The sequence below is a fragment of the Haliotis rubra genome, unplaced genomic scaffold (assembly GCF_003918875.1).
Source record: "Haliotis rubra isolate DU_JTF1 unplaced genomic scaffold, ASM391887v1 Scf21, whole genome shotgun sequence".
NCBI classification, from domain to species: domain Eukaryota; kingdom Metazoa; phylum Mollusca; class Gastropoda; order Lepetellida; family Haliotidae; genus Haliotis; species Haliotis rubra.
Genome location: NW_025766114.1, coordinates 90,660 through 113,118, shown reverse-complemented (window position 1 = coordinate 113,118; position 22,459 = coordinate 90,660). Strand labels below are relative to the sequence as shown.

The 22,459-nt window shown below is 39.3% G+C and overlaps 2 protein-coding genes across 2 annotated transcripts; one reads left to right on the top strand and one right to left on the bottom strand.

Moving 5' to 3' along the window:
* Positions 1 to 4,537: 4,537 nt before the first annotated feature.
* Positions 4,538 to 6,682, bottom strand: LOC124276517 (U6 snRNA-associated Sm-like protein LSm3). Its single transcript, XM_046712144.1, has 4 exons — positions 6,580 to 6,682; positions 5,967 to 6,077; positions 5,062 to 5,157; positions 4,538 to 4,846 (listed from the first exon to the last, which is right to left on the bottom strand). The coding sequence occupies exons 1-4, from the start codon at positions 6,598 to 6,600 to the stop codon at positions 4,763 to 4,765; spliced, it is 312 nt and encodes a 103-aa protein (XP_046568100.1). The 5' UTR covers positions 6,601 to 6,682; the 3' UTR covers positions 4,538 to 4,762.
* Positions 6,683 to 6,820: 138 nt separating this feature from the next.
* On the top strand, positions 6,821 to 21,074 carry LOC124276490 (transmembrane protein 209-like). Its single transcript, XM_046712121.1, has 15 exons — positions 6,821 to 7,161; positions 8,693 to 8,751; positions 8,921 to 9,066; positions 9,336 to 9,587; positions 10,349 to 10,454; positions 11,839 to 11,925; positions 13,306 to 13,478; positions 14,239 to 14,301; positions 15,435 to 15,531; positions 17,548 to 17,673; positions 17,816 to 17,907; positions 18,389 to 18,503; positions 19,128 to 19,225; positions 19,502 to 19,575; positions 20,364 to 21,074. Exons 1-15 carry the CDS (start codon positions 7,025 to 7,027, stop codon positions 20,413 to 20,415), a joined length of 1,677 nt encoding a protein of 558 aa, XP_046568077.1. The 5' UTR covers positions 6,821 to 7,024; the 3' UTR covers positions 20,416 to 21,074.
* The last annotated feature ends 1,385 nt before the right edge of the window (positions 21,075 to 22,459 follow it).

The following is a 22,459-nucleotide window of genomic DNA, read 5'->3' as shown; positions in this document are numbered from 1 at the left end:
CATGCTTCACATAATGTAGGTGTATAAAGGTATGCATGCTTCACATAATGTAGGTGTATAAAGGTATCCATGCTTCACATAACGTAGGTGAATAAAGGTATGCATGCTTCACATAATGTAGGTGTATAAAGGTATGCATGCTTCACATAATGTAGGTGTATAAAGGTATGCATGCTTCACATAATGTAGGTGTATAAAGGTATGCATGCTTCACATAATGTAGGTGTATAAAGGTATGCATGCTTCACATAATGTAGGTGTATAAAGGTATCCATGCTTCACATAATGTAGGTGTATAAAGGTATCCATGCTTCACATAATGTAGGTGTATAAAGGTATGCATGCTTCACATAATGTAGGTGTATAAAGGTATCCATGCTTCACATAATGTAGGTGTATAAAGGTATCCATGCTTCACATAATGTAGGTGTATAAAGGTATGCATGCTTCACATAATGTAGGTGTATAAAGGTGTGCATGCTTCCTATCGTCAATGTCAAAAATAGAGAGAAACAGGTAGTTTGACAGTGAAACTTGGCTGATAGTGTTTACACCCATGCATTAATTAAGCACCACCCTATTTTGAAAACAATAATAATGATAATAATAACTAGGATTGCCTCCCCCATACACACCCCGTGGCTACCTTTACTTGTACTGTTTCTTTGGACGTCAGCTGGAGCATCCATTCCAGTGTTTTTGACATTAATTTGGCATTGATTCAATGCTGCTGACACAAACGGAAAATTCACAAACTGCAGAAAGACAAACAGGACCGCACGGTCAAACAAAGCTAAGGAATTTAGCAATATATACAGACATATACTATAGTATGACCAGAAATTATTGAGAATTTTAGGAATATGTTTAATTGAATTTCTAGTGTAAACAACCTTGACCAGCTATCAAGTGCTTGGTTTCATTCAAGAGCGACAACTTCGTTAATCCTTTTTCATTAGTTTGTGAAGAGTTATCCCCCTTTGTTTACTTGCTAGCAGACGACATTTTCAGTGATCCTCAGTATGGATGATTTAGAGAAGAGGAAGTTGATTTTAGAGTATTATAACAAGGACATCAGATCAGCTAAGAAGTTGATTTTAGAGTATTATAACAAGGACATCAGATCAGCTAAAGTGATTTCAAGTAGAACAGGCATCCCTTTGTCCACTGTATATCGTGTATTGAAAAATATTGCAAATGGATATGGCATTGAGCACCAGGGAGGCGCAGGTAGGCCTAGAAAATTGACTGTCGGTGACAGGAGGCGGCTTGGTATTCTTGTTTCTAAAAACAAACGAAGGAGTTAAGAAAACTTAAGGCTGGATATGATTGATAGAGGAACTGTGGCTGTTTGTAAGGAGACAATTAGAACTGAGCTGCATGCAATGGGTTGGCAGAAAAGTCGAGGAATTCCAATACCCATCATGAAACCTGAACAAAAGGAGCGAAGGTTAAACTGGTGCTTACAGCATAGACATTTTAATTGGGACAATGTGATTTTCTCAGATGAAAATTCTGTGTGGCTGTTTCCTAATACACTGAAATTCTGGACCAAACAAACTGAAAAACCTTTGTATCGGAGCCCAAAGTACAGTCTGAAATTTAACGTGTGGGGTGGCATATCTGTGTTAGGGGCAACGCCCCTCTGTGTATTTGAAGGGAATATGAACAGTGAGCGGTACACAGATATTCTCGAGGGACATTTACTTCCATCTGCTCACGTGTTCTATGGAATTTTTTTTATTTTTCTGCAGAACAACGACCCAAAACATCGTTCAAAGCATTAACAGGCCTGGTTTCGGACCCAAAATATGACATTATTAGCTCGGCCAAGCTATAGCCCTGACCTAAATCCAATACAAAATGTTTGGGGACTTATGAAGGAAAGTGTCAATAAGAAAAATCTGACAAATATTGCTGAAATGAAAGAAGAGGTGGTCGGATATTGGGACAGCATGGACCACGACTTTCTAACTATCTTTGATCAGTAGTATGCCCCACCGCATTGAAGCCTGCATTGCTGCCCATGGTGATTTGACAAAATACTAACTGTTCACCTGTCTTTGAATCTGGAGTTATGTTCTGCTAATATTCACATTTAATAATTTAACAATTTACAATCTTTAAATTCTCAATAATTTCTGGTTGTACTGTAAAAGAGAGATTACTGGTATATGTTGTAGGTTTTATTGTGGTCAAAAAGTCAAGCATATTCCTGTCACAGTCAGGCTGGTAAACAAACTGCTGGAGAGATCACATCCTGGCAATTCCAGAACACTAATTGTTTTGACTGTAGACCTAAGAACAACGGCCTGTTAAAGAGGGAACTATTTCTGTGGGCACTGGATTTGTGGGCTAGATTTTACGACTCTTCCTCCAGCTATCTCGCCACTAACGAAATGCGAAAAGGCCTAATGTTCATGTTTGTCATGATTATGACATAATCATTGACTTTTACACAACAATAATGTGAAGCATAAATTTTCCCAATTCAATTACCTACAGTTTGGGACCTTGAAAAAATGAAATCCATTGTGTTTTAGCAGAGCTGTGACATTTATATGAACCCTATGAAAATGCGTCTTAGAAAAATTCACCAACTTCCAAGGGCGATAACTCCAACACTATTAAAAAAATCGACATGCCTTGAGCAATTTATGTAGTCCGGAGGGTGGACTTTACAACGATATATCAAGCACGATTGTACTATTTGCCGTGCAGGAGGAGAAGATTTATAAACACAGGCGCCGTCAAAACGTGAAAATAGACAAAAATTTCAGTGTTTTCAACAATGGCGGCAAATCTATCCTGCCGTCTAACTTCCGCTATGTACTGAATAGTCTGAAGACCTAATAATGGAAATTTATATAGCGCGCTAAATTCAACCACTAAGTGGGTGCTCAATAAATAAGATGTGATGCTACAGAAAAGTTAGGGTATAGCAATCAATTTAATCAACCTGCAGTTAAAGAAGCTTCATCCACTGATTGTTTTACAAATACCATAACCTTTTCTATTCTTTATCAAAGAATATGTTGATGAAAATGTGATGGGACTGAATTTTTACCCAAAATAACTATTCCTCTCCTGCTTAAACTACACAATTAAATTAACTTTTGACTAAAAATAACAATTCTGTTATATACCAAGATGACATTTACACATCAAGTAACTAAGCTTTAATTATGTATAATCAGGAACCAGCCGAATGTCAAAGATTCAGACCTAATTCCAACAATTCAGATTGCTAATTGACAAAAACTGAAAAAAGGCCACATTAATAAGATTTTGGAATAATTTTTTTTATGATTTTGAGTTTATTGTAATGAATAAACACTTCTCCTTGTCGGATACTGATAATTACAGCTAAAATCTGTTTGTTTTGTTTGTAAAGCAACTTTTACTGCAATTTAATATTTTCCTTTCTTTTTAGTTTGCCTGTATAATTTCCTCAATCTTAGTTTACAAACTTTCACCAATTCACAATAAATAACGAATTTATAGGCCACAAAACAATCAATTATTACATTCACTTTTCAAAATAAGGTACTTGTTTCAGGACAGAAAAAAACCTGTTTTACGTATAGGCAATTATCCTAATTAAAGTACATGTACATGGTACCGGTAATTTCAATGTTTTCATTTTTGAAATGTTAAATGCTTGCTCTATCAAATTATAAAGGTTATTTTGGGGAAAGAGTTTAGAATATCATTTCAGACAAAATTAATTGGTAAAAATTCAGGGTGGTGCTTATTTTATGCACAAATGTATACTAGTATATTGGTTGAGTGAGTGAGTGAGTGGAACCCACAAAGGCCTTCACAGTGATGAAGAACTGTTTGTTGCAGCCAGAAGTGAAGATTAGTGCTCTACATAGTCAGGAAAGCCAGGGTGTGCCAACACTGGCATCGATGTTTTGGTGCCAAATAAATATGGGTGGATTTGACCAATTTGGAAGTGGCTGAGCAAATCTCCAATGCTGGCAGAACATACCTGAACCTTGCAGGCTGTGCTGAGTTTAACATTTCGTTTTTGTACACATTTACCCATATAATGTTCATTTATGAATCACAAACTGCTGTGAACATGTCAGCAAACTGATAAGCACATCACACTTTTCTCAGACCCAGCAATAAACCGGGGGCCTGGGTTTTAATGCTGATTTGAACAGTGTTTCAGATGAGCTATATCACAGCATATTCTAATATTCTATGTAAAAGGGTGCAGGTGAACTGACACAGGTCCAAATCTTCGAGTTTAACCAGAGCCAAATGTTTAACTGACAATTCTAACCCTGCAGCTCCTGTCATTGCACCACCAAAGTGATGCAGTTCTCTTACATTTACCATTTTGGAGAAGTGCATGATCAGAGGTATGGTGCTGGAATACCAAGAAACAAACTGGGGAAACCAGGCTTTCATAGGTTCCTGGTATGCCTAAGGGATGCAACTCTCAAAAGCAAATTTCTCTGCCTCAGATGAATCAGCCACCTGTGTCACCTACCAAACAAAGATACAAAACAATCCACACATCAAGTACAAAGACATTGTTTTATTCTTCATGAACATAAACAACATGGCGGTCATACAATGAGAAGTTGGGTCCAAATTTATGTCCAATATCAGCATCATGACCCCAGCTGATAATTCCTTTGGACAAGAAGAATTCCGATGAGACTGCACTCTATGTTCAAGTGTCCTTCACAGGTTAGTCAGTGTTATGAAAATGATTGATGATAGGAACTGGATGAAGATCTTGAACTCATGTCCCTGTTCTCATCGGTGGGGAAACAAGAATGACGCCATCTCCTCGAACAAACAGCATGGGGATGTTCCTCTTTGTTGACTAGAATGTAAACGTATCATTAGTAACTCTCCTCAGAACATGTCTGCAGAGTTATTTAACATTGTATGGACTAATAATAGCTTAGCTTGCAACCAGTCCTTCACTCAGACTGTGACTTGTGACATACAGGCTAATAAAGAAAGCAGTGGAAACTGGATGGTTGTCTTGTTACAAAAATTAGGTTTCAGTTAATCATATGTTAACAATATTAATACCTTGTAGATTTCTTCATATGTTTCCTCATCAATCTCCACAGTTGTGACTGTTTCTTCAACTTCTCCCATGATCATATTCAAATGCTGATCATATGCCTGAAAACCAACAACATGTCATTCATCATAACCATGGTAATACAATAACAAGTCAGCAGTTGATGTATAATTCAAGTTGATGTATATATCAAATTCTATTTATCGTGAATAATGTAATGAATTCATGATAGGATGCATAATACTTACTAATAGAAGGATACGTGCCTAGCTGATTCTAGGCATTTGATAAATCTTTGATTGAGTGGAAGTTGTTTAAGCAAAATTGACACTATCACGGCAGTCTGTTTGTTCAAAATAATCAAGCCTGTACCAGAAGAGTAAGTAATGTTTTATGCTTCTTTTACAGCAATTATTCCTTGAGATCAACATGATCAAGGCACGATGTTTTACTCAATATATTATTGATGTGGGAGCATGATGCTGACAAACTTCAGTGACTGAAAGCATGAGCAATGATTCAAAACATCAAAGACTGATGGCATGGCAGGAGATTTCTGCAGCTTGTGTAACTAGAACATATAGAAGTGATACACATAAAAGGTGAACATTTATGGATGTCAACTTCTCTATTAAGGAACACAACGTTTCTGGTAAATATTCTCTTGGTGTTGATCATAATAAATTTTAGAATGAACACTGTTCAGCTCTTGTAACACAAGCATAGTAACATTACTAACAAGCATAGGGACACTCACTGGGACCTATTTCTTACTCACTAAATGCAAGAGGTTTCACTAATTACACAAATTCTTTATTTTATTTCTCTTCGGTTAGATTGGTACACTCCACATTATAAGACATAATTCTTCCATGAGGCCTTAATGTCACTTGCAAGCAATATTTCTCACATGCAATCTGCCTCGCAACTCCCTGTCATTTCTCATCTTCACATAAATACGCTCATCCAGACTGAGTCGAATGAGATCCAGTGGTTCTTCGACTGTCTGTGCAGGTACTTGCTGAAAAATCGAAAAAAGAACTTTGAATATATTTATCAACTTTGTGCATTATCGTATATACCCGAGTCGGGCGGATGGCAGCAGTGACAACATCCATGCATTTGAAGTTACAATTCCGTGGATCTTTTAGTCTGTCTCACAGTCCCTGAACCACATTAATTTCCTTACTGCCAAGCCCTCTCTGCAGTGCTAAAGCCCTAAATAAAGCAAGTCTAGATTTCCTCAGCTTCTGAATCTCTGGACTCCCTAGGGCCCCTTTTCAATATAAATGGACTTGTTTGTTACTATCAAAATTATATATATTCAGAGACTAAGCCTTAGTCTATGGATCTTTGTAAACCATAACATATAGACAGGTTTCGGAGTCCAAAACAAGAAAACAATAATTGGTCTCTAGATATATGAGCCAGCATTGCAATGTCATAAAATAACTAAAGACACTTCAACAGTAACTGTTGTCAACATAGTTATTAGTTAACCGGCTAATTTTAAGAAAGCACACCTGCTCTTGCTCGTCCGCCATTTTAACAAGTCAGCTTACCGGTATGCTGTTTCGTATATTAAGGCAGTAAGTTTCAAAATAAATTTAATCTTTGATCTACAGAGAATGTGTAAAAATAATTGATTAAAAAAATATTTAAAATTTTATACTATTAACAAAACCGATCTGGGGTATGTTCATAATTTCAAAACATCCGAATTTATGTCTCGCCTGGTAAATTTGCCCAACAAACTCCTTACGCCGAATTTTAGTTGTCGCCAATTTGGTCATATTGTGAGGCACTGGCACAACAGTGTGTTGAGCTCATCCAACCGCGAACTCGTGTTTTCGTAAAGAAGCCCACTATTTTGAATGACTGGTGTAGGTTTAGTAATGGTTTTTATGTTGTTGGATTTTAAACTTTGACTGTTTCAAATAATTAGTGACCGCTAGTAGATTTTATAAGATGGCGCGGCTTGCTCCGGGAAGCAGTCCAGTGGTCGAGAAAACATTCAGAAAACGTCATGGGAAGGTTGTTGCAAGAAAGGCTATCTCATCAGCTGTCTTCATCCTGGTGATCATCATGCTGCTCTTCATTGACATGTAAGTTTTGACAACTGCTCCAAAATTGAAATGAAAAAATAGACTAAACCCAACAGTACAATAATTATTTAACTGACTTCACAATAGATATCAACTTCATTAACAGTCTAGCATCAACATAATCTTGACAGGAAGGTTTTGGATTGTTGTCATTTGTACACGATGGAACAGATCATCGTGGTGATTGTGCAGTTGATGAGGAACCCATCATTGCTGCACACAAAGTGGCGAATTAGTGCAAAGGACGAAGTAATTGCTTCACTCATTAGGGCATGCATATCGTTGCGACTGTTTTTTTATCTTACAAATAATTACCATGCCGTCATATGATTCCGTGGTACTTACGTTTCCATGGTATTTTCTAATGACATAATTTCTCACGAGCCACTCACCAAATCGCGCCACCTATCGATTGTTTACGTTCATCAGTCGATCGGTACGGCTCTGAGCAAGAAATGTTCCGACTTTCATCAATTTGCGTACGTACAGTCATCTACTATTAAAAACTAATGCAACTTTATGTCTAGCACGTAATGCACTTTTTGTGCAATCTTTACAAACATTTTCTGTAAACTTATTCAGCATCAAAGTTTTCCAAACTTCGCTCGTCTGCAAGCTGATGTCATCAATAAAAACAATCACGTGACCTAAAGGGGGTATCCCAGCTCTATTTTTTAAACTATGGAAGCCCGATAAGGTCCATTTCACGTATCCCGTTGATCAACTCTACATATTTTATGAACTGGAAATTTATGCTGAAGAAATATGACTATTGTGTTAATTCTACAAAATCGTTTACTGCATTACAATTTATCAACTTCGTTATTACTGTAAACCTACACTTACACTCCCGGAATGGCTGTTGACAACGTGTGAGATTGTGACATGTGCTGTGCGCCCGTAATTTGATCTGTAGGAAATGCCACGGAAACATATGACGTCACCAGATTTTGTGCACAATTGCCGCCTGTCGTCCGATACGGACAACAATGAACTTCAGAATGACAAAAGTGTTTTATTGACATTAAATGATACAAAGGTATGTCATCTAACACTATGTTGTGTTTATATGACTTGGCAATATAACCGATTGATTCATAGTCGTAAATGTCTTAATACCACGGAAACCCATAATGCGAGGGTATATGAAAATTGAAAACAAATTAATGTATAAATAAGCATGAAAAAGGGGCATGACAAAATGATCTGGGAACTGATTGTATCTAAGTGTCAGGTTGTGTGTTCTACAAAACATAAATATATGTTTTTCACATCTCCACCCCTAAGATGTTTTGTCATTGACTACTGGTGAGCTTCTGTAGCTGTATTATATTACTCTGACTGATCTGATTGAACCAAAGTTGTTAGGATTGCCATTTACTCTCCTGCACATGTTTAATGGGGCAAACCAAAGGAAATTGCCATTTTAACATTTGTGAAATTTTATTAACTGAGATTCAGCAGAAAGATTCAAGCAATGTTACCATGGTTACTGACACGCTATGATATCTGATAACATTTGTGTTTGAAGGTCCTCCAGCACTATTAGTAGTTATTTTGGAGTGGCCCATCCTGCACTGTGGTATTTAGGTAAGTACAATACTCAATCGTCACAATATCCATCTATATTGTTCTGACAGAAATGTACTTTTCCAAGTGTGGCACGGAGCACCCATGAAATAATTTAGTCAACTACATAGATAATTTTGAGTCATAAAATTTGATAAATGCCATGCTATATGGTAGGCGTTTTTTTCAGAATGTGGGGGTGTGGTCTTCTGGCTGTTCAGACTGGTTCCAAGTATTGTTTATCTGGTGTCTTATACAAGGGATTATTTCTTTGGAGATGTAGTGGAGCTAACTGAAGAGCAAGCTAGACTGCTTAGAGTTCAGAAGAATGGTACAGTATTTCACATTTGCCATGATCATCATAGTCACCACAAATCTGAGGTGTAAGATATGACATTTCATGTATTTTATTTGCATATATTACAAGTAATAACTTTTCAGTAAACATGTTTTTCAGTTAATTATTTTATGTGAAAATGACATCTGACAATAGTGGGACTTCTACTAATTTCAGACTGAGAAGAAAAATATCAACTAATCATTGCATGTTTAGAAGTTAGTGCCAAAGTCAACTAACCAGGGAATGTCATCTCATGAATTTTCAGAACGAGGTTTCAAGGTATCACCACGGGAAACCTTTAGGTGACCAATCAGCACAGAGTAGCTTCATCTTCTCGGCAAGCACTCCTGTGTCACAGACAAGTTTTGCCAGCGATGGATCCCGGCACAGCCCATCATCCTACCTGTCTCAGTCTCCATATGGTGTGTCGTTCATGTTCTCACAGCACAGTCCCCCAGGCTATCAGTCAATGTCATCGTCAACACTCTCTCCATCACACTCGCAGTCGTTCGATAGGGTAAGTTACACAGTTTGTATTTCTATTTTCAAAACCAAACAACTGACATTGGGCCTTGATGTTAAAAATATTTCTTTCTATTTTTTGTGGTACAGTCATGCCGTATTATGGATTTGTTTTCCAATGCCAAGGGGCCAGGAATATAGGAAAAAATAATTGTTTCTCCATTTGTGAACATTTATATTCTCTCTACATTCCTGGCCTAGTGGGGATTCTGGATTCCGAAGAGGTCCCCAGCAACCTAAATTAGATGGGAAAGGAAAACGGTGGAGTAGCCTAGTGCTTAGAGTGTTCACTCGTCCCCACATGGGTACAATGTGTGAAGCCCATTTCTAGTGTCCCCTGCTGTCATATTGCTGGAATATTGCTGAAAGTGGCGACCTAAACTCACCAGCTAGGTGCAAGATGGGGACTCAAAATAATAGGGTGGTCAGATACAGTGAGTTAGCTGATTGCATATTGTTATGCCTGTTGTTGTTAGGATTGTGGTCGACAGTAGCAGTCAAAGGGTTGTCTGGTCATTATCTACTGGCCTCGGTCATGTAGCTGATTTTGAATCCTTAGGCTGTCAACAAATTATAGTATTCACATCATAAATGATCAGGGAGAGCAAATTGTTAAAGCATTGGCGACATACAGCATTCTACAGATAGACTGTTCCGGCTAATGAGAGTGATGCTTTTAAATCACAGTTGTAAATTACCCATTAATTAGCGATACAATTTATAATTAAAAAATTGACTTACTGCTTCTGATTTAAGAGTGCCAACCTGAGTTCTGCCAACAACTCTTCAAGCAGGTTCGACGTCAGCGACCACAGTGGGCTGAGATCCAGACACAATGCCACCTACACCAAACTCTCACCAGGTTTGTCTTAGTGGACTTTGAATTCTAATTCTGCTACTATGACCATCTAAGGGAATTCCAGAATATGCCCAAAATTTTATATACCTGAGGTTATTCCATAGCAGAGCAGAAATTTGCGTCCTGTAAATCCCTGCATGTCAAGTTTAGACGATGGATATCAGGAATTTACAGCATTACATCCTAATGTAACATCTTTGATGATAAATGCAATCAGGATCTGATTTTCTTCCCTCAGTCACTATGCAGCATTTAAGGAAAAATGAATTCCCCCATCTGTTTTTAACTTAACACTTCACAGCATGCACATGTCAAACACATCATTGCTAGGACATCAAAGATATAATTCAAAACAAGTATGCGACATCACTCTGGAACCTAAAATATTAAGACTTCTATTCCCTTGGATGCTGGAATTCTTCAGTCTATGTATTTGTGTGACTTTCATTTTAATATGCAGTTGCAGTTATAGAAAACCAACTAATCATTGTCATTAAAGCAAACTATTCAAAACATCCACAGTACATGATACAACTGTCCAGTTAGAACAATTCCCTCAACAAATATTCCCGACTGACATTCATTGCTTTGTTTTCTGTCTTGCATAGTTTTTTCTTTGCAGTTGTTTGCCTATTTAAATGTAACCCATACCTGTCGTAAGAGGTGACTAACGGGATAGGTTGGTCAGGCTCGCTGGCTTGGTTGACACATGTCATCGGTTCCCAGTTGAGCAGATCGATGCTCATGCTGTTGATCACAGGATTGTCTGGTCCAGACTCAATTATCTACAGGTCGCCGCCATATAGCTGGAACATCGCTGAGTGTGGCGTAAAACTAAACTCACTCACTCACCTATTTAAACATGTTGTATGTGCTTCATAGGTAAATCCTCAAGTAATACTAAATAAAATCATACTATGGTAATGATTACAGGTTTGCAATCTTTGAATCTGTCAGGAGTTCTACTAAAACTGTAATTGTTGGTGAAGTAAGCTTGACAGGCCTTGTTGTTATAGACCGCCTCCGTGGTGTAGTGGTTAGAGCGTCCGCCCGGAGAGCGGAAGGTCGCGGGTTCGATCCCCGACTGCATCATACCAAAAGATGCTAAAATATGGTACTTGTTGGTCCCTGCCTGGCGCTCGGCATTAATGGGTACAACAAGGACTGGTCGGCTCGGAGTCAGTATAATGTGTCTGAGTGGGGTATTCATGCTTCACTGCGGCATAGTATCTCAATGGGCTAGCACTATAAAACCAGCTTAAGTCTGGGCTTGTACAAGCAGCCGCACATACACACACATGCACGTCGTCATATGAGCGAAATATTCTCAAGTACGACATAAAACCCAATTTCACCTCACCTCACCTTGTTGTTATTCCATATTCAGCTTCTACTTACGATACCATCTCTGATATGCCAACCTTGGCTCGCTATCTGAAAGATCAGGAAGAGAAGGAAAGAAGAAGCTTGCAAGGTATGCTGGGAAGACTGAACTCTATATGCCTGATACTAGTAACTAGGACTGGCTATTGAGATAGATCATTGAAATCAATAACTGGTAACTAGATATCAATTGATTATCGATAAATATCGGACAAGTAACTTAATGCCAAAATACCTTTAAGGAATTATGTGTGTGGGGACATATTTATGCATGGATTAGTAAGAAAACAGCAGACTGAACATAATTTAGAAACAGCTCATTAATATAGACATAGCTTTGTGTATTGTGTGAGTAAACACTACATATCATCAGAGTAGTTTTTGTATGATATTACCAATGACACAATTTTCATATAGATAATTCTTTTTATCAATAATATTTCCAATTATCAATCCTTTTTGTGCCTCGAGCATGTAATGCGGGGCGATATAGTCGACGCCTTGTCTGTCTGTCCGTCCGTCCATAATCATTTTGTTTCCAGAGCGTAACTGGAAAACCGTTTACTATTTTTCAACAAAAATTGGCAGATATATCAAACAGAACCTAAAGTGGTGCCTTTTGCTATTTACAGATTTTTGTCATTTTTATTTTTCTTGGTTTCCATGGAAACATGTTGGACTTAGTCTCCAAAGGGCTTCGTTTCCAGAGCACAACTGGAAAACCGTTCAATATCTTTCTACAAACAGATCTCGAAGTGGTGCCTTTTGCCATTTGCAGATTTTTGTCATTTTTATTTTTCTCGGTTTCCATGGAAACGATTTGGACTAAAAAAAGTCAAGTTGGACTTTCAGTAACTGTCAGATGATTTGTTCTTTCAAATATGTGGGGGCTGGAGGGATTTGTCATCTTCTGATGACTTGTTTTAGCCAGCCTTAGTGATACCTAGTAACTAATTTTGGAGTAGTCAGTCTGATTACAAGCTCAGAACTAATCCTTGTAATGAACAGCCAATTGTAATCCAGTAAATTACTAAATATTTATGTGAAAACTCAATTCCTGTTAAGTCTATTGCGTACAAGTACGTTTGAAGTTATGTAAATACCCAATAAATATGATCTTACACGCGTACACACAAAAATGTTAAATTGTAGCTTGCGTACCAGTGGATAGATAAAATAACTGAAGTAAATTCCTTTTCAGGACATGAACTTAACAACTTGCAGTCTTTCTTATTGTTTCCCATATTACAGATCAAATGTAAATCAAAACACCAACATTTAAACTTTATTATATATTTTAAAATTAATGGAAAATGGCAAAGTTTGTTTGAGTGAGGTGAGTAAAATTTATTACATTACTCAAAGGAAAATTAGGATCATTGAGATGAAGACAAGGGAGTACATAACTCAATGACCCAAAAAGTTATCTGTAGCTCTGGATATTGATTAAATGAAATGTTTTACACGATAGCTTCCCCTGATACCAGTAGTCAAGGAGCCTCATTCTGGAGTTTTGGATCTAGTCCAATGGATCATGTGAACGTACTGAGAAAATACCAGTATCAGGTGGCCACACGGTCGCCCCAGTCACCTACAGCAAAAGCCAGCAGCAGTGATCAGTCTGTGTCATCAGGCCTGGAGGAGGTATGTACGGTAGAATATTGTAGCTTCAATAGTGTTCTGGTCACACCCACACTTGGTCCATTCTGTTCAGCTTTGGTGCCTTGACATGTCTACATCATTGCCTTTTGTGGTTGTGTTTCTTTAATACGATGAAGTGTTCCCTTATTGTGATGCAGTGTTTCCTTATTGTGATGCAGTGGGCGGAAGGGTAGCCTTGTGGTTAAAGTGTTTGCTCTTTTCTGTTGAAGGTCCGTGTTCAATTCCCCACATGGGTTCAATTTCTGGTGTCCACTGTCGTGACATTGCTAGAATATTGCTTAAAGCTGCAACTCACTTTTGTGAAACAGTGTTTCATTATTATGTTTACTTTCAATGATAGTCTTTCCTTAATATAATACAACGTTTCCATATTGTTTCCGGGGCGGGTGGGGTAGTCTAGTGGTTAAAGCGTTAGCTCGTCACGCCGAAGACCCGGGTTCGAATCCCCACATGGGTACAATGAGTGAAGCCCATTTCTGGTGTCCCCCGCCGTTATATTGCTGGAATATTGCTAAAAGCGGCGTAAAACCAAACTCAGTCAGTCATATTGTTTGCATTATTTCCTTTCGATTGTTTCCTGATTCTCATACAATGATTCCTTCTTGTGATACTAAGTTTCATTTTGTCATACGATGTTTATTTAACGTGATTCCATGTTTTCTCATAGTGATACTGTTTCCTTGTTGTGGTTCTGTTTTCTTATAGTTATACATTTTTCTGTATGTTGCTGTTACGTTTCCAGGTTTGGAGCAATTTTGGTGTGACTGAGGACAACTTGTATCTGTGGACAGAGAGACTCCGAAAAGTAAGCTATACATTCTCCCTTGGTACAAGTTGTGTCACAATGCATCTACATTTCACCATGTTCATCATGATTCATCATATATGGAGATGTAATCTGTAATCACATACTTGCCATTAATTGACAAATGAATGAAAACTTTGAAAGACATCTGATCAAATCAAAGCGAGATGCTTCATTTCCTGTGACAAAGCTAGCTTACTGCAAGCCATGTTGTCATCTGCTTTAGTCTTAAGTTTTCTCAGCAACAATATACCAAATCAAGTAATGCATGACACAATTTGAAATCTCTGATCGCCACTGTTGATTACCCCAAGAAGTTATGACTGCGGTTCCCTGGACTTGATAACACAAAGACAAATGGAGAATCTCACCCGAGTGTCTTTTGATATCACCACGAGTTGATAAAGTTACAAATATATGAGGCTTGCCGAGAATATTTCTACTTTTATCAACAAGTGTTGATGTATTTAATATCAGAAGACACAAGGACACAATCACTCTTCATTAGTTTTCGATGAAAAATGCACATGTTGGAACACGGTACTGTCATTAGACTTGCAGTGCAGCAATGTCATAGCATTGTAACATCATCAAGTTCATGACGTCATAGCATTGTCACAGCATTTTACAAACTTTACTGTCAAAATAATATCTCCTTGGAGATATCGTTTGATTCACACAAGCAATATCTCCTGTGGAACACAGTTTTGGATGATAAAGGTGAATCCTTGCAAAACAGTCCTATGTAACTAACTGAGGTGAGGTGAGGTGAAATTGGGTTTAACGTGGTGCTTGAGAATATTTCGCTCATATGACAACGTGCATGTGTGTGTATGTGTATGTGCGGCTGTTTGTACTAGCCCAGACTGAAGCTGGTTTTATAGTGCTAGCCCACTGAGATACCATGCTGCAGTGAAGCATGAATACCCCACTCAGACACATTCTACTGACTCCGAGCCGACCAGCCAGGCTGGGACCAACAAGTACCATATTTTAGCGTCTTTTGGTATGACGCGGTCGGGGATCGACCCCGCGACCTTCCTCTCTCCGGGCGGACGCTCTAACCACGGAGGCGGTCATGTAACTAACTACCCTGATGTAATTCTCCTACAGTGTTGGTGATCTTATTTCAGTGGCTGAGTCTCACCTTGATCATCAAGCTGGCGAATGAACTGGAGAAAGTCAACAATACACTCAGGAATATCGGCTGTGAGGACTTGCAGGCAGGAGGTAGATGGATAAGATAACATACGTGGGGGGCATACAGGTACAGATGTTATAGCATGAGTGTGGAGCAAACCCATACACATAATATAACATGGGAGAAGCATACAGCTAAATGTGTTAGTACTCGCCTGTGGAAGATACTGCAGTGTAATATTTTTACAGCAATATTACACTGGTGTAATACCGCTAGACGTATGACGTCATAATGGTTTACAGTTATGACATCACAATGCTTATACCTCTGTCACAATGGTGATAGAACTTGCTTGACTTGCGGAAAGCTTAGTCATCACACTGTAGGCAGTTTCTATCAGTTTATGTTGGAGAGTATTAAACAGAATACTAAACTCATTTCCGTGAAATATCATTTTTAATAAACTCGAGAAAGATTTAATGTCAAACTCACTTTTGCTTGTTTTATACCTACTCATTAATTGTTTAATAATAATGGTATTACACGGAAGGTTGTTTAGTATCCTCTATTTACAGCATGAGAGAAGAACATATCAATACGTATGTTATATGGTGAATATGGGCATACCGACACTTAAAACAAGGCTGGGGAATATAGATATACATTCATATGCTATGTCATGAATATGGGCATACCGACACTTAAAACAAGGGTGGGGAATATAGATATACATGTATATGCTATGTCATGAATATGGGCATACCGACACTTAAAACAAGGGTGGGGAATATAGATATACATTTGTACATGTATATGCTATGTCATGAATATGGGTATACTGACACTTAAAACAAGGGTGGGGAATATAGATATACATGTATATGCTATGTCATGAATATGGGCATACCGACACTTAAAACAAGGGTGGGGAATATAGATATACATGTATATGCTATGTCATGAATATGGGTATACTGACACTTAAAACAAGGGTGGGGAATATAGATATACATGTATATGCTATGTCATGAATATGGGCATACCGACACTTAAAACAAGGGTGGGGAATATAGATATACATTCATATGCTATGTCATGAATATGGGCATACCGACACTTAAAACAAGGGTTGGGAATATAGATATACATTTATATGCTATGTCATGAATATGGGCATACCGACACTTAAAGCAAGGGTGGGGAATATAGAAATACATTTGTACATGTATATGCTATGTCATGAATATGGGCATACCGACACTTAAAACAAGGGTGGGGAATATAGATATACATGTATATGCTATGTCATGAATATGGGTATACTGACACTTAAAACAAGGGTGGGGAATATAGATATACATGTATATGCTATGTCATGAATATGGACATACTGACACTTAAAACAAGGGTGGGGAATATAGATATTCATGTATATGCTATGTCATGAATGTGGGCATACTGACACTTAAAACAAGGGTGGGGAATATAGATATTCATGTATATGCTATGTCATGAATGTGGGCATACAGACTCATAATATAACATGAGTGTGCATACAGAAAGATGTTATAACTTGAATTGGCATATAGATACAGATAATATAACATACTTGACGCATACTGACGATAAACAACTGAAATAAAGTAAGGACCACGCGATTCTTTCATATTACTATAGATAACATCATATACTATATACTATCTACCCAAAGGAGATCTCACAATAAATTGAAGATGAACTGATCTTGGATTTCTCAGTCCTGAATTTTCTCTTTCTCAATATTCTGATGAATTTCTTCGCTTTCAGATAGTTCCCCTGCTTAGTTAAAGTTAAGTTCTTAATTATCATGTTGTTCTCTCTCTGCCATTTCAGTCTACCTGTAATGTAACCCTGCCTACATCTGTGTAAAACAACATACACTCTGTCACTTCATCTTTCTTGTTGGGGGCGGTGGGTTAGCCTAGTGGTTAAATCGTTCGTTAGTCACACTGAAGACCTGGGTACAATGTGTGAAACCCATCTCTTGTGTTCCCTGCCGTGATATTGCTGGAATATTGTTAAAAGTGGCGTAAAATCATACTCACTCACTCACTTTTTTTTTGCAGATGTTAGTGTGTCTACGCTAAAACAGCTGGCTTTGACAAAAGGAAATTTTGTACCATCTCTAAACGCTATCATACCCTACCTGGATGTGTCGTCGAACCAAGAGTACATCGTGAAGCGTATACGAGGTATGAAATTTGTCAACTAGCCCTAGTGAGGATACCCAGTTAGAATTGGTTCCTGGGAACCTGCGTTGTTTACAAGGCCTGCTTGTATTCTCTCGATTCTACAAATATAGTTTTCATTTATATGCTAAGTATTTCATTTCAGACCTGGCTACAGGTGCCATGTCTGCCTTTGCATGGAACAGTGGAGGTAGTTATGGCAAACCATGGGGGGAGCATCTACCCACAGACTCCATGGTAAGGCAGCTGCATTGTATATTGCTTTTTGGTATTGGCCAGTGTTTTCATAACAATTTATTTTTCCTTATCCTGACTCATGATCTTTTGCTTATCTCCCTTTCCTCTTCGAATGGTAGTGGAACAATTTACTCATGCTTGTAAATTTTCTCTTTCCCCCTGTGGCCTTTACTGTGCAGAAAACTACCAGTAACTATGGTTACTCATGTTTGTAAGAGATGATAATGAGGAGGGTGTTGCAGTGTTTCACTGGTTTCTAAATAACATGCTCATGATGTCGACCACATGTTCGCTGGGCCCACTCCAACATGATAGGGCTGGGATATTGTTGAAACCAGCTTTGAATACCACTCGTGTGTAGCATAGGGAATTGACCTGTTCGGATTCTGGGATGGAATACATCTGCATCAGTTTATGTAAGTTGTTAAAGACAACCAACTCCATGAAGTGGTTGCATGTTTCTTTGCCCGAATGATTGCAGCTGCTGATGCACCTACTGTGTACCTACCTGGACTCCCTGTTGCCCACACAGCCGAGATATCCTGATGGCAAGACTTTCACCTCCCAGCATTTTGTGAAGACTCCAGATCAACCTGGTGAGTTAGATGGTTGCTAGTCTCGCAGCAGGGAATGGATTATAGCCAACATCTCGTTATGGTAAAGATGTTTCTGCAAGCGGAAGTGGGTGGTTCATTCCCAGTATACGTCATGCCAAGAGATGTTACAAGACGATACATTGCTATTACCTGACCTGACTCTCTGCAAGAAGAGGATAAACAAGGACTGATTTACACAATGGCATTTAGAAAGTGGTCAAATGTAACATGTTATATTTGGGATTACACTTTCATAGTAAAGTACAGATTCTAGTACTTTTGTTGGGTTGAGTCCCATCCGGGATTGGGAAGTCACGGTGTTTGAGCAGGTTAGGGCGGCAGACTTTGTGAGGATGTGGGTTCGAATCCCAGATGAGACTCAACCCAACAAAGGTACTAGAAGCTGTACTTTACTATGAAAGTGTAATCGCAAATATAACATGTTGCACAACAAGGACTGGTCAGCTCCGTATACTGTGTCTGAGTGGTGTGTCCATGTTAAGCTGTGGCATGATATTTTGTTGTAATAGCCCTATAGACAAGTACAAGCAGACACACAAACACACACAGATGACATTTATGTATGTGACTGTATTGATGAAGAAGCTGCTTGTTTTCCATCAGACCAGGGAAAGAAGGATGCGATGTACATCTACCAGGTCTCCATCAGCCCTCCACACTTCCAGGTGATCATCGGAGACGAGACCTTCAACCTGCCCAAGGTATGTCCAGTCAGACCCCAAGACACCAGCCTGCTTCTTGTGTTTAGAAATAGGGGCGATGGGGTAGCCTAGTGGCTAAAGCGTTGGCTCGTCATGCCAAAGACCCGGGTTCGAATCCCCACATGGGTACATTGTGTGAAGCCCATTTCTGGTGTCCTCCTCCGTGATGTTGCTGGAATATTGCTAAAAGAGGCGTAAAACCAAACTCAGCCAGAAATAACAAATCTCTTTGAATGTAAAACATGAGCTTGTATGAGATGTTGTTGTTTGTTCCAGGGCAGGAACAACATGTTCCAGGCTATTCTGCTGTTCTTCTTCTACATCAAGATGAAGCGGGGTGGGATGCTGGGGTGAGTAGATTGGATGAGTAGCTGGGACGTAACATAGCAGTCTGGGAACTGATTGGATGGTCCATATAAAACATGTTGCTGTGTTACTTCTGATCCAGTTGTCTGTGCTGCCGCAGAGTTACATTCCTTGGCCGGCAAGATCTGCTTATTAATGGTTTAAATCACCTGTTTACCATTATGATAATCCTTAGTTATCACCAGGGGCAGTGGGGCGGCGATAGTGGTGTTAGTGGTCACAATGAAGACCCATGTTCGATTTCCCACATGGGTACAATGTGTTGAGCCCATTTCTTGTGTCCCCCCACCATGATATTGCTGGAATATTGCTAAAAAGGCAGTGTAAACTAAACTCACTCACTCATTAGTAATCACCATGATACAAGTGTTCAATTTTACTAATGTGGTCAAGGCAGAATGGCCAACTAGCCTTAGGTGCCACAATGTGCTGAACAGAGTTGCCTCCCTTGGGTAAATCAGGAACCTAGGTCATTAGGTCATCAGTTTGAATAATGGTTTGCCATGATTTTTCCAAAGTGGTACATGTATGAGACCTGCATCACTTCAGGCTTTAAGCCTAACATTAAGCTGACACTTGATAAAATGGGCTTGAGTTTTAAACTCCAGTGTAGTAAACCCTCAGGACCTGCATCACTTAAAACTTTACTCCCACCTCACGAGCTGTAATATGACCGAAATACTGTTCAGTGTAGCCTGTTTCCCTCCCCCACTGAAATTCTGAAAATTGTGTGTGCAGTTATTTATGACATGTATTGTATTTTTATTTTCAGGAGAGTGAACATTGGTATGTCTGGTCTGAACATCATGTGGATCTTCAACTGAGACTCCCAACACATAGTGCTATCTTTTGTCTGTGCTGGGTCACGCTGCTCTTGGTTGGGCGAAAAATCTGGGAGTTGCATCTAGATCAGAAACTCAAAGAACTTGTGTCAGTTGTCTTGAGGCACCTGGGGTTTGATCAGCCTGAAATCTAAGTGGCAGGTTCATGACCCATTCAGGAAGATGGCCGGATTTCAAGGCTTTGGAAGAGCAGAATCAATGTTGCAAGCAACACTGATGAGAGGCAGAGTTTTATGTGATCACTATGTTTTATGAGTATGAGACAGAAGCATACAGTGGGTGAGCGAGTTTAGTTTAGTTTTATGCCGGACTCAGCAATATTCCAGGTGTATGGCAGCGGTCTGTAAATAATCGAATCTGGACCAGACGAACCAGGGATCAACAGCATGAAAAGAAGCATACAGAGTTTTCTGGATATATATTGGTTAATCTCACAAAATGCTTCTCCTGGGACTGGAATCCAAGTAGGTACTTTGTTATACTATGGCCCAGGTGCTTATTATGCAGAAAGTACAATTGTTACAGGTAACGTGACTGTTTCATGAATTCACAATGCTGTTCAGAAAGTAGCCAATGCTTTCACAGTAAAGTGCAGATTCTAGTACTGACTTTCACATTCAAACCAGACGATTTTATCAGAAGAGGAAACAGACCGCTTGAGATTAAATATTAACTTTTGGAAACAAATCTCATTTATCATCTTTTTAGCTATTTTGACCTGAAATTGAACAAATTTTGTGAAAAAAAATTATACAAAAAATGAACTACCCAACCAAGCGAATCATTCCTATTTGGTCCATGTTAAATGAAAAAACGAGTACGGTATTTTGTTTGGCCTTAGACTGAATGGGTTTACTTCTTGATCCAACTGACTGCAGTGCAAGGAATCGTGATGATTGTATGTATGAGGTGCTACACTCAACCCTATGATTCTTTTTCAGAGAGATCGTCCTTGGGGTACATATTATGCATTTTCCGGCTGAAAAATGTCCTGTGACAGTTGTATCAATGTTTTTTGAATAAAAAGATTGTACAATAAATAAACTCTTTTATTTATTATACGGACCCTACCTCACGGAGTTACCTCCCTTAGCGCATGCGCACCAACTGGGTAGGCTCCTAGACCCGTATCATCATTCCTTCTGCTGTCACGGCCGTGAACAGACGTGTTTGATAACCCATTCATGAGCCGTACGGCGCTGTTAAACGATATGTCTGAGACACCACCTGTATGTATGGTCTTTATTTGTCTAAAACAAGAACAGTAAAGCTTTACAGTTGGTTGTTTTCATAATTGTGACTTTGTATTAAAACTAAATACGCCGAACTTTCCCCGTGGTTACGCACGCGTGTTGCTCTGCCATGGCGGAAGTTTAGCGTGCCATGTGGTCGTAATATTGCGTATTAAAACCAACTATTACTTTCCTCGTGGTAACCTTCACGTAGTTTTTCAATGTTTTCTACGTGTTTATATGCTGCTGGTCGCCGTTCACTAACACGCTTTGCGTGTTTGTTTCAGGCCTTTTCATGCTGTTCGGTCTGTGAGGGGAGTATCCCGGGCCGACAGTCATATTTGAGTTGCGTGGCCTGTCTGGAGAAGACAGGCCATGAGTGACTCCTGTCCTATTTGTCTGGCCTTTTCCCCGGGCCCAGAAGAGGCGGGCTGCCGACACCTTGTTCTATCGCTGAAATGCGGAGGCGGGGGGGACCTGACGCAGGTTCCCCGTCTAAGTCCAAACGTGTGTCAAAAAGGGAAAAATCCCGTGGCCCTTCCCCTCTCCTGCCACTTCGAAAGTGGTTTTGACATGTCACTGATGGAGTCTATGTTTCAGCAGCAGATGGACTCGATGAAGTCCTTCGTTCAGTGGAGTCGGTTGGAGGTCTCCGGCAGGAGTTCCTCACCCACTCGGACGGGGGCGGAGAGTCCGGGTGGATCGCCGGGCTCGGCTCGATCCCTCGGCCTTGAGGCGTCTGTAGATCCGTTGCCTCTGGCCGGATCCGGACGCCTCGGCTGCTCCTCGGAGAG

Bases quoted from the DNA above. Each gene is read 5' to 3' on its own strand.
- LOC124276517 (XM_046712144.1), bottom strand. From the start codon at position 6,600: ATGGCGGACGAGCAAGAGCAG. The intron at 5,158-5,966 runs GTGAGAAATATT...GTTGGTTTTCAG, and splicing joins AGTTGCGAGGCAGATTGCAT to GCATATGATCAGCATTTGAA. The intron at 4,847-5,061 runs GTATTAATATTG...TTTACATTCTAG, and splicing joins CATATGAAGAAATCTACAAG to TCAACAAAGAGGAACATCCC.
- LOC124276490 (XM_046712121.1), top strand. From the start codon at position 7,025: ATGGCGCGGCTTGCTCCGGGAAGCAGTCCAGTGGTCGAGAAAACATTC. The intron at 8,752-8,920 runs GTAAGTACAATA...CGTTTTTTTCAG, and splicing joins TCCTGCACTGTGGTATTTAG to AATGTGGGGGTGTGGTCTTC. The intron at 17,674-17,815 runs GTATGAAATTTG...ATTTCATTTCAG, and splicing joins CATCGTGAAGCGTATACGAG to ACCTGGCTACAGGTGCCATG.